Below are 10,282 nucleotides of genomic sequence, written 5' to 3' on the forward strand. Positions count from 1 at the left end.
GTCTCTGCCGTAGTATCAAGCCAGCAAACACAGCCAAAGAGCAAGTTGAAGTGAGCAAGAGGCCAAAGGGTGATGAGGAAGAGCAGGTTGGCGTCAACTACCTCGTCAGCTCGAGCGCACTGGCTGAGATTGACAGCTGAAGCGCACCAGAGTGACTGTTAGAACTCCCAAGATGGCCCTGATACCCGCTCAATCGCCCGCTCCTCCCGCTCCTTCTCCCCGTCCTCCTCGCTCGACTGCACCGTTGAAAGAGTCCCGCAGGCTCATTGCGGACGCGTACACCATCTTTGCCTCTCTTCAGGTGAGTAAACTACTCGTATAGCTTCCTAGCGAACCGCGCTAACCTGTTCGTCGTCCCCTCGCAGCGCATCGTCGCACAGTACGAGCAATCGGCTCAGTCGCTCTTTGGGGTGGCAGGAGGCGGAGTGCCGCCGCCTGAACAGGTGCAGTACTATGCGAGGGTCTGCAGGCTGTATAGCGACGCGCTGGTGAAGCAGCTCCCGCTCATCAAAGTGCGTTCCGCTGCCAGTCTCTCGCTTTGATGGTGGGTGCAGGAGCTTCTGCTCCTGCAGAAGCTCCTGTCCCGGCGTCGTAGGCGATCACGCAACAGCGGAGCTGACGGAATGTTCACACAGAATGACTCAGCCCTCTCGGCCAGCGCCAAGTCGAAGTCGCTCGCCCACCATGCCGCCATGCACAACGTCCTCGCGCTCGCCGAGATCCTCTACTTCCCTACAGACGGACGAGGAGAAGGACTCGTCGCGGAGGAGCTGTTGGACTGGGTGAATACGATTGACCGAGGTGCGTAGGCTCAACCTGCGGCCCAGCCTCTCTTATCTCGTAGCAACGGCGAAAGCTGATCCTTGATCCGATTGGCGGTACAGCTCCATCGACTGAGGAAGGCAACGAACTGCTCTCGCTAGCCTCGCCGTGGGACTCGCCCGCCTTCTTCCCCTACCTCACCCGCTGCCTGATCCGCGGCCACCTCTCCTCCGCCTCCGCCCTTCTCTCCCTCCTCGTCAACCAGCACCCTTCGCCTTACCTCCAGTCCCTCGCCTCCGATCTCGTCGGCCTGATCGAGACCTGCCCGCGCTCGACCGCCTACCGAACCGAAAACGCCTTCGCTTCAGCCATGCGATCATGGAAGTCGACTCACCTTCTCCCTACCTCCCGACGCATCGAGGCTGGCTTTGACGGCGGACAAGGGTCTGACGACCCGGTCCTCGGCGGACCTGACAACGAGGACGAGCTGCTCACCTATGAGCAGTCCTTCCGTTCACTCCTCGCCATCTTCTCCGGCTCAGAAGACGACGTCCTGGAAGCTTCGTCTGACTGGCGCGAAGCGTTATCCGCATTCGGTCTCTGGGTCGCACCCACCTCTCTCCATCGCACCGACCTCCCCGCCATCGTCTCGCGCATCACCTCGTCTCTCCACCCCGTCGACCAGTCCCTCTCGGACGAAGTAGCCCAGTCGCGTCTCTTGGAGGGCGACGTGAGCGGCGTGATCAAGTCCCTCGTCGAAGGCGGATTCGGCTGGCTCGCGACGCACCTCGCCGACCTCCTCTCGCATCTCCACCTGCAAGCCTTCGACCTTCCTCCTCCTCGCCCTGCCACTGCTTCCGCCCCCGAAGACGAAGAAGAAGAACTCGGTTTGCGCGACCACCTCCTCATCGACTATGCCGATCGCCTCACGGTCGATCCAGGCTTGTGGCGTGTGTCGTGCGAGTATTACGCGAGTTGTTCGGCTGGTGTGAAGAAGGGACGGGAGAGGGCGAGGGAGTTGATCGGGGGTTTAGAGTTGGAGGGTCCGGGGGATGTGGATCTGCAGGGAGAGGCGAAGGATGTGGGCAAGGAGGCGGAGGGGATGGATGTGGAGGGTTCGACGCCTGACGGAGGGGAGGAGAAGGAGAACGTCCCCGCCTCAACCAGCAAGCGGTCGAAGCGAGTCGACGAGCTCCTGCTCGTCTGCTCTGCGCTCGACCTCGACGACGAGTTTGTCGATATCTGCCAGCGGTACTCGGACAAGGTTGTTGAGGATCAGAAGAGGGGCGAGAAGCGGTTTGGGGAGGCGGTTGCGTATGCGGTCAGGGCGGGAGATGGGAGGAGGGTGGCGAGGATTGCAGAGATGGTGGGCGAGGAGTACGTGAACAAGGGTACGTAACAGCCTCCGGCACCATCGACCATACGGCGGTACGAGGGCTGCCAGACGCTGACATGGTGCGCGAGCTTGCCGCAGATCAATCCGCGTTCGTCAAGGCAGTCGACTCGCTTCCGACTTCCCTTCTGCGCCCCGCATCCTTCGCAAACGACGACGCCGAGCTCCCCTCGACACTCAACTCGCCCTCCGCCTTCTCCCTCTCGCACCTCCCCTCTCACACCTTCGACTCCCTCCGCCCGATCCTCTCACACCTCTCCTTCCTCGCGCGCTACCGAGACTTCATGGCGCTCTACGCTGTCCCGAATCAGCGGAGGGAGGCGGCGGAGTTGTTGGTGCTGCTGCTGACGAGCGGGATTGCGCCGAGGAAGTGGTGGCCGGTGATGCTGCTCGACAGTGTGCCGTTGCTCGAGAGTGAGTGCTGCGCTGCTCTCATTGGGAACAATCTCGCTTCCGTAGCAGGCTTGCTGACCTTCGACGCGGCCACGAACTTCACAGCCTCTCCGCCGCTCATCACCCTCGCCGAGACCTTCGAGCTCCTCCGCATCCTCGAAGACATACTCGCACCCATCGCCTCGTCCTCTCCACTCTCCGACGTCTTTGGATCGCTCGACTTGCTCGGACGGTTGACGGAACAGGGGAAGCAGGAAAAGGCTGGGAAGAAGAAGGAGGAGGACGAGGCGGAGCGGTTGAAGAGGGCTGTGGGACAGATGGAGGTCGTCCGAGGAGCGTTGGCGAGGTGCGTTGCGTCGCAGGCTTTGCTGTCGCCGTATGCGATCTCTTTGAGCGTGTACTGACGGCTGTTCGTGTCCTCCGCATTCGCAGACACCTCGCCGTGTGTTCGTGCCTCGAGTAGGGACGGTCGGCTCTCTGCAACTCGCTCTCGTCGCTCGCCCGCTTCGTCGCCCGCTTCGTCCAGTGCGCTGAATACACCTTGAATACAATATCCTCGTTTGTATTCGACGGAGTCCCGCTCGCGACCCCACATCGGACTTGCTCTCATTCGCTCTTTCCGTCGTTCTCGCGCCTCGCTCGCCCGCTCTTACAGCCAGCAGACTCGCACAGGCGATGAGACGCATCGCAGTACAGCACTCAACTCGCGCATCCTCACTCTCGAGGCGCGCGACTCCCCTCGCCGGCTCCCCCAGGTCCATAGTTGCCGGCGTCTCTTCTTCGCCTCACACCGCATCGCAGCGCTCAAACGGTGCGTACATCCGTCCTCCTGATCATTCACTACATCTTACGAGCGAGCTCACTTCCCTTGCGACCGCCTGCAGCCGCCCTCTCCTCCTCTCCCGCCCTCCTCGTTCCGAGACGGCATGCCTCGACAACCTCTGCCCCTTCGTCCGCTTTCATGGGAGGCTACAACCTCCCGCAGGACCAGAACGGCGCCAACAAGAAACCCCTGTTTGACAAGATCATGATTGCGAATCGGTGAGTTGGGCGAGGTTCTCGAGGGAAATCGGGTCGCTGTTCCTTCGGAGGAGCGCGAGTCATGTTCCCAGAGAAGCGACTCCGCTGACTCGTGTTTGTGCCGTACAGTGGCGAAATCGCTTGCCGCGTGATCAGGACCGCCCGCCGACTCGGCATCAAGACGGTCGCTGTCTACTCGGACCCCGACAAGGACTCCATGCACGTCAAGATGGTGCGTCAGCAACTTCAATACCCTGTCGAGCTAGCCAGTCTGCGTTGAAATGCCTGCGCTGACTTTCGGTACTCGTGCGTGTTGACAGGCCGACGAAGCGTACTGGATCGGTCCCGCCCCGTCAGCCGAGTCGTACCTCCGCATGGACCGCTACATCGACATCTGCCGTCGCTCGGGAGCGCAGGCGATCCACCCTGGATACGGGTGCGTTTGCTCCTGTCCGCCGGTCAGACGATTTGCAACGAGCTTGTTGAGCTGACCTTTGCCGGTACGATGATGTGCGCACAGCTTCCTCTCTGAGAACGCCGAATTCGCCAAGCTGCTCGAGAAGGAGGGCATTGTCTTTATCGGTCCGCCGAAGGAGGCGATTCGCGCGATGGGTTCCAAGGCGTGAGTCCGACATCGCTTCTTCAGCTTCGATCCTGCAAGTCTGTTGGCGTCTGCTGATGAGAACGTGCTCTGAGGGTTCGCAGAGAGTCGAAAGACGTGCGTCGCCGTTCCTTCCCGGAGTGAGCGGCTTAGCCGAATCTAAACTCTCCTCGCCCCGCAGATCATGCTCGCCGCCGGCGTTCCGTGCATCCCCGGCTGGCACCCCTCCTCCTCCATCCCGGCCGGCGAAGACCCGCAATCCCTCCCCTTCCTCCTCGCTCGCGCAGACGAGATCGGCTACCCAGTCTTGATCAAAGCCGTTTCGGGCGGCGGCGGGAAGGGCATGAAGATTGTTGGGAAGAGGGAGGAGTTTGCGGAGCAGTTGGAGAGCGCGAAGAGGGAGGCTAGGAAGAGTTTTGGAGATGATGAGGTTTTGTTGGAGCGGTACATCACCAGGCCGAGGCGTGAGTCCGCTTCGTGTGCTCGCTGAGCTTCAGCCGATGACGAGCGCTGCTGCTCACGCACTTCGTTCGGCTGAGAAAGAGCGCGAGCGCGAAATCTGAGTTGACCTTCGCAAGCTGACCTCCCCCTCCCTTTCGGCTCACAGACGTCGAAGTCCAAGTCTTCTCCGACTCGCACGGCAACCACCTCTCCCTCTTCGAGCGTGACTGCTCCGTCCAGCGCCGGCACCAGAAGATCATCGAAGAAGCGCCTGCGCCGGGCTTGCCGAACGAGTTGAGGGAGAGGCTGTATGAGGAGGCGAGGAAAGCGGCGAGGGCTGTTGGGTACCGCGGAGCGGGGACCGTCGGTGCGTTGAGCGCATTCTGTCAAGCGCGTGAGGAGCTGACGACATCGAGAGGGCGCAGAGTTCATCCTCAATGCCGACAACATCGACGAGTTCTTCTTCTGCGAGATGAACGTCCGGTTGCAGGTCGAGGTGCGTCTCTCAGTCGCATCCAGACGGTTGCTCGAGCTGACGAACTCGCTTGGTCGCGCAGCACCCAGTCACAGAAGCGGTTACGGGCGTCGACCTCGTCGAGTGGCAGCTCGAGGTACGTCAGCTCTTTCGCATCGCTTGCCCAGCCTTGCACCAAGCATACCTCGTCTAGCTCGTGCCGATAGACTAACGCGCTGCGCACACCCAGGTCGCAGCCGGCAACCCTATCCCTCTCTCGCAAGACCAGATCACCTGCACCGGCCACGCTTTCGAATGCCGCGTCTACGCGGAGAACCCTCGCAAGTACGTCGCGTCAAGGCTCACCGCACTGTGCCGTCATTGACGCACTTGGTTGCGCAGCGGCTTCCTGCCCGATACCGGCAGGCTTCTGCACCACCGTCCGCCCGCGTCGTCCGATAGCGTGCGGATGGAGACGGGCTTCGAAGCCGGCGACGAGATTAGCGTGAGCTGTGCCAGACCTCACGTAGTGTTCTCGTAGCTGACGCGCTCTCCGTTCCTCGCAGGTCCACTACGACCCGCTGCTCTCAAAGCTCATCGTTCGCGGCGAAGACCGCGACGCTGCTCTCCGCGCTCTGCGAAAAGCGCTGAACGAGTACCAGGTCGTCGGGCCGTCGACGAACCTCGAGTTCCTCGGCCGACTCGCGTCGAACGAGGCGTTCATCAAGGCTGAAGTCGAGACTGGCTTCATCCAGGTCCGCCTTGAATCACTCGCTTCTCGCTGGTGTTACGCTGATCTCGGGGGATCACGCAGAAACACTACGACGAGCTCTTCCCTCCTCTTCCTTCCGCAACTCCCGCCACACTCGCCACCTCCGCTCTCTACCTCGCCCAACGCGACTTTTCGCAATACGCCTCGCAAGGCCAGCAGTCAGCCTGGACCGACTCGAAGCTTGCTGGCTTCCGACTTGCCGTCGCGAACGACGGGCAGGGCCGGTACAAGCACGGTTACGAGCTGGGCTCGGTTGCGGCGAAGGATGGCGCGGAGGTCGAGGAGGTCAACGCGAAGGTCAAGGTCGGACCTGCTTCCGCCGGCGCGATTGACGGCTTTGATGTCGAGGTCGCCGCTGCGCCTGCTGGCTCTGCCGGCGAGACCGAGACTGTTCTCTTCTCGAATGTCGCGCCCACTTTCGACGCCTTCACGCCGACTGCACCAAACGCAGCAACGATCAACGCCCCTCTATCCTCGCACCTCTCACGCGTCACCATCGTCTCTCCCCCTCCATCGAACTTGACCTCCGCCGCTCTTCCGTCCGCCGAGACGCTTCACGTCTTCAACACCGCTGAGTCGTTCGCTGGCAAGGTGGAGGTCAAGCAGCCGAAGTGGATGAGCAAAGTGGGCATGGCGAGTGGCACGGCTGGGAAGGCCAGTGCGGGAGGAGGAGCGAAGGCGCCGATGCGTGAGTGGGCGTTCGTCCCTGCTCGAGCTCCAACATTGCTGATGGTCTCGATCGTGCAGCCTCGAAGATCGTTCAGGTGTTCGTCAAGGAGGGCGACGCTGTCGAGGAGGGTCAGCCGCTCGTTGCTGTCGAGGCGATGAAGACGGTGCGTTCAGCTCTGCGCCTTGGAGACTCCGACCTGAGGACTGACGCTTTCTACTACAGGAACACGTTCTCCGGGCTTCAAAGGCCGGCAAGGTCGGCAAGGTATCGGTCAAGGAGGGCGACCTCGTTCCGGAGGGCAAGGTCCTTGTTACGCTCGCGGAGGAGGAGGATGCCGAGAAGGCCGAGTGAAGAACTCTGTATGTACTAGACGTGCAATTCGCAAGGTTACGCAGGCTCTTCTTCGAGACGTGACGAAACTGGGTGCGGTTCAAGCGGCGTTCCCGTTCACTACAAGCGGCGACAAGCGGTCCTCCATATGGCCTCACTCATCCCCGGACTCCTCACTCTCCTCCTCCTGCTCCTCAAACTGGCTGCCGGCGCCCGCTTCGCCTTGCTCCTCGGCCTCGTCCTGCTCGCTCTCCTCGTTCGCTCCCGCCTCAACTTCCTCCTTCGTCGGTTCCTCTTCGACATCCGCCTGCGCCTTGCTCTCGCCGTCGTGCTCCGCCGCGCCCCCGAGCTTCCGCTCGTCCTCGTCTTCCGCCTCGACTTGTTCGACCTTGACTTTCGCCGTAGATGGCTCGGCCGCCTTTTTCTTTTTGTCCTCGCGCTTCAGCTTCTTGGCCATGCGAGCAAGATCGGCAGCTTTGCGCGCTTCTTCGGCGAGTCGGTGTTCGCGAGGCGTCATGTCCTTGAGCGCAATGACCGGCGGGTCGAGAACTTCTCCCTTGTGCTCGGCGGCCAGGGTAGTACGCATGACCGACTTGATCTGCCAATGCGAACGACTCAGCACGAGAACATGAAGTACAGCGAAGAGCGAAGGGCTCACCAGCTCCCGCCAGCCCGACCTTCCCTTGGAACCGCGAGGCCCGTTCTCCCACACGAGCTTGTACACGTCGAACGCGCGGTCAAGATCCTTCGCGGTGACCTTGGAATCGTCGATGTCGAGTCCTCCGAGCTCGAAGATGGCCGACCAAGCGCAGGCGACTTCGAGCGGAAGGCGGACCAAAGGCTTCGTCGTTAATTCTTGGTGTGCAGCGCTTGCGCCGTCGTCGTCAAGGCGGAGTGGCGGAGGGTTGCGTGGGTGCTTCTTGTGGATGTGTTGAAGTAAACCGGAAAATGTGTCGAAGACCATGCACTCGCCGCAGATGAGCCAGGACGACGGACAGTCGAAGAATGCGTCGTCATACTGCGGATCGGCGAGTGCATCGACGTCGACCTCGTCGACCTCGTCGATCTCGGTCGTACTGGCGAGGATGACTTTGAGGGCATCGAGACGAATGTCGAGGGCAAAGTCGTCGAGCTCGACGTTTATCGCGTCGAGGTGGTCCGTGAAGCGCTGGACGTCGGCTTCCGCTCTCTTCGGCTCGATGCCATAGTCGCCCTCGGCGAACAGGGCGCTGACGGTTGGCATGCGGAGGAAGTCGAGGAAGCGAGGCATGTACGCGCGCGCACCGTTGTTGGGCAGCATGCGAAAGATCTTGTCGTAACGCTCGCGGAAAAAGACGTTCTTCTTGTCCTCGATTTCCTGCTGGCGTGCGAGGCTCTGAACGTCGCGCTGGTGCGCCGCAATACGCTTCGACTCGTCCTTCTTCGCCTGGATGACCTGCTTCATCGCCGCCTCGACGTACTTCCAGCCTGCGATCTGAAGAGTCAACTCAACCTGTCCATCAATAGGGAACGGTGCAGACTCACCGGCATCGCTCACGGAAGATGGCTGCTTGAGAAGGTCGGCCGAGGTCTTCGCGGCGTGCCAGTCGACCCCGTTCCGCTTGTTCTCGTACTTCCATACAAGATGCTTGGCGACGCCGCGTCCAACGTCGGCGTAGACGCTCTCCGAAATCGCTGCCCAGACTGTGCGGTTGGAGTGATCAGCTGGAGCGATCTGAAGAGTTTGAAACGCAGAACGAACTGTCGTCGTTCAGCGGCTCATCATTTCTGACGGCGGGATGTCGCTGGAGACGGCTGCGTGCGGGAGGAAACTCGAGTGAGCGCGGCACGATCGAGAGGACCCAGCGCGAACCGTACATGTCGTTGATCTGGCGCAAGTCGAAGATGCCCTCTTCATCGAGACGCTGCCGAATCCTGCGGAAGAAGAAGTCATCAGTACGGTACGAAACAGAGACGCGCTTCGCCAGCGTACCTTTCGAGACGTAGCGATTTCATCTGCATCGAGAAGCGCTCGCTCTCAAGCTTCTCTTCGTCGCAGAAACGGTCGATCTTGTCCGTGAGGTCGACAACGGCATTGGCGAACTACGTGCACAAACGTCAGCAATGGACGGCACAGGAGCGACTGCGACTTACCTCACGACGAGCAGTACGCTCCTTCGCCCTCGCCTTGAGAAACTCGCTGACTCGCGGGCCATGCTGCCCGTCATCCCCGTCTGCCACCGCGTCGTGGTCGAGCTGCTGGCGTGCACGACTCGAAGCTTTGGCCTTGGCAGCGCGAGACGGATTGCGACCGGCCGGACGTGCAGTCGCCGCTGCCTCCGCGCTGTGCTGATCCGCGTCGTCTTCCGCCTGCAACTCTTCGAGCTCGTGGATCGTCTGGTAGAAGTGCGTGACGAGAACGTTGCGGCTAGCGCTGTACGTGCTCGTGACGTCGATATCGACTGGCGAGGACGGTCAGCTCCGCGCGATTGGCGAAAAGCGCGACGACCTACAAGGCGTCGTCAAGATGGCGCGCATGGTCGCAGGGTGCAGCCCGTCGTACTTCTTGCTCTTTGCGAGGTCGAGCGATGGGACGATGTTGTTGCGCCGACAGTCGCAGCAGACGCGCAGCAAAAGATAGGCATCGGCGTTCTTGACTTCGTCCTTGCCGCAGAACTGCACGAGCGATGCGGTGAGAGCGGGTAGACAGATGTAGTGAGTCAGTACTTGCCTCGCAGGTCGTCTCGTAGAGGAGAATCGCAAGCCGATAAGGGTCGACCTCCTTCCCTCCCAGAGAGGGCATCTTGTCGCGCGCCCGCGGCTTCGCCTTCTTCTTCTCAGGCTGCTCCTCGTTGTCGAACCCAAAGAAGACCTCGTCCATCCAGTCCATCCTCGGATTATGCCAGGTAAAGATCTCGCGCCAGGTCGACCTGAAGCCGGGCGAGCTCAACATCGTGTGGAACGAGCGGTTCAGAAAGGCGAGGCGATAGAGCGTCTTCGGCTGGAGGTACGAGAAGATCTGCAAGCGGGGAGAGACGAAAGGTGAGCAGACGAGGAAGACGGGACGAAGGAATGAGCGGCAGACCTCGGCGATGGTCTCGACGGGCAAGACCTTGCTGAAGTCGACGCGCTTGACCTCGTACTCGACGACCTCAGGCGGCGGACTCGGCACGCGGATGTGCTTCGTGGTCGAATCGTGCCCCTCGTCTTCCTCCTCGTCCTCCTGGGCGGCGGGACGGCCCTTCCTGCCTGGGCACGACCGCACGTGTCAGCTGGGCTCTAGACGCCTCTAAAGATGGTCACACGCACCCGCAGCCTTGTCCTTGCCCTTCTTGCGCCTCTTCGTTGGCCTCGCGTCCTCATCGCTGCTGTTCGCGCCCCGCGGATCCTCCGGCTCGTCGTCGGTCGGCTCGTCGAAGGTGTACTTGGCTGCCTGGGCAGCCTGGCGCGGCAGGCGAGTGCGCGCG

At 61.5% G+C, this 10,282-nt stretch overlaps 2 protein-coding genes and 1 pseudogene across 3 annotated transcripts; 2 read left to right on the forward strand and 1 right to left on the reverse strand.

Annotated features, from left to right (window-relative positions):
- Positions 1–172: 172 nt before the first annotated feature.
- Positions 173–3,011, forward strand: RHTO_01731 (nuclear pore complex protein Nup85; the record flags this gene model as incomplete). The annotated part of the gene is made up of 7 exons (XM_016415412.1): positions 173–301; positions 366–512; positions 636–801; positions 885–2,153; positions 2,237–2,569; positions 2,654–2,894; positions 2,981–3,011. The coding sequence occupies 7 exons, from the start codon at positions 173–175 to the stop codon at positions 3,009–3,011; spliced, it is 2,316 nt and encodes a 771-aa protein (XP_016272790.1).
- A 498-nt stretch (positions 3,012–3,509) lies between these two features.
- On the forward strand, positions 3,510–6,857 carry RHTO_01732 (3-methylcrotonyl-CoA carboxylase alpha subunit; the record flags this gene model as incomplete). Its single annotated transcript, XM_016415413.1, has 15 exons — positions 3,510–3,589; positions 3,698–3,800; positions 3,889–4,004; positions 4,089–4,190; positions 4,274–4,286; positions 4,351–4,633; positions 4,777–4,977; positions 5,036–5,106; positions 5,168–5,221; positions 5,315–5,409; positions 5,467–5,569; positions 5,631–5,819; positions 5,879–6,524; positions 6,584–6,669; positions 6,729–6,857. The coding sequence occupies 15 exons, from the start codon at positions 3,510–3,512 to the stop codon at positions 6,855–6,857; spliced, it is 2,271 nt and encodes a 756-aa protein (XP_016272791.1).
- Positions 6,858–6,990: 133 nt separating this feature from the next.
- On the reverse strand, positions 6,991–10,282 carry RHTO_01733 (F-box domain containing protein; annotated as a pseudogene; the record flags this gene model as incomplete). Its single annotated transcript has 11 exons — positions 6,991–7,434; positions 7,495–8,303; positions 8,361–8,519; positions 8,578–8,630; positions 8,694–8,750; positions 8,809–8,918; positions 8,970–9,277; positions 9,329–9,491; positions 9,595–9,834; positions 9,901–10,064; positions 10,125–10,282.

Source organism: Rhodotorula toruloides (assembly GCF_000320785.1).
Source record: "Rhodotorula toruloides NP11 unplaced genomic scaffold Scaffold14, whole genome shotgun sequence".
NCBI lineage: Eukaryota > Fungi > Basidiomycota > Microbotryomycetes > Sporidiobolales > Sporidiobolaceae > Rhodotorula > Rhodotorula toruloides.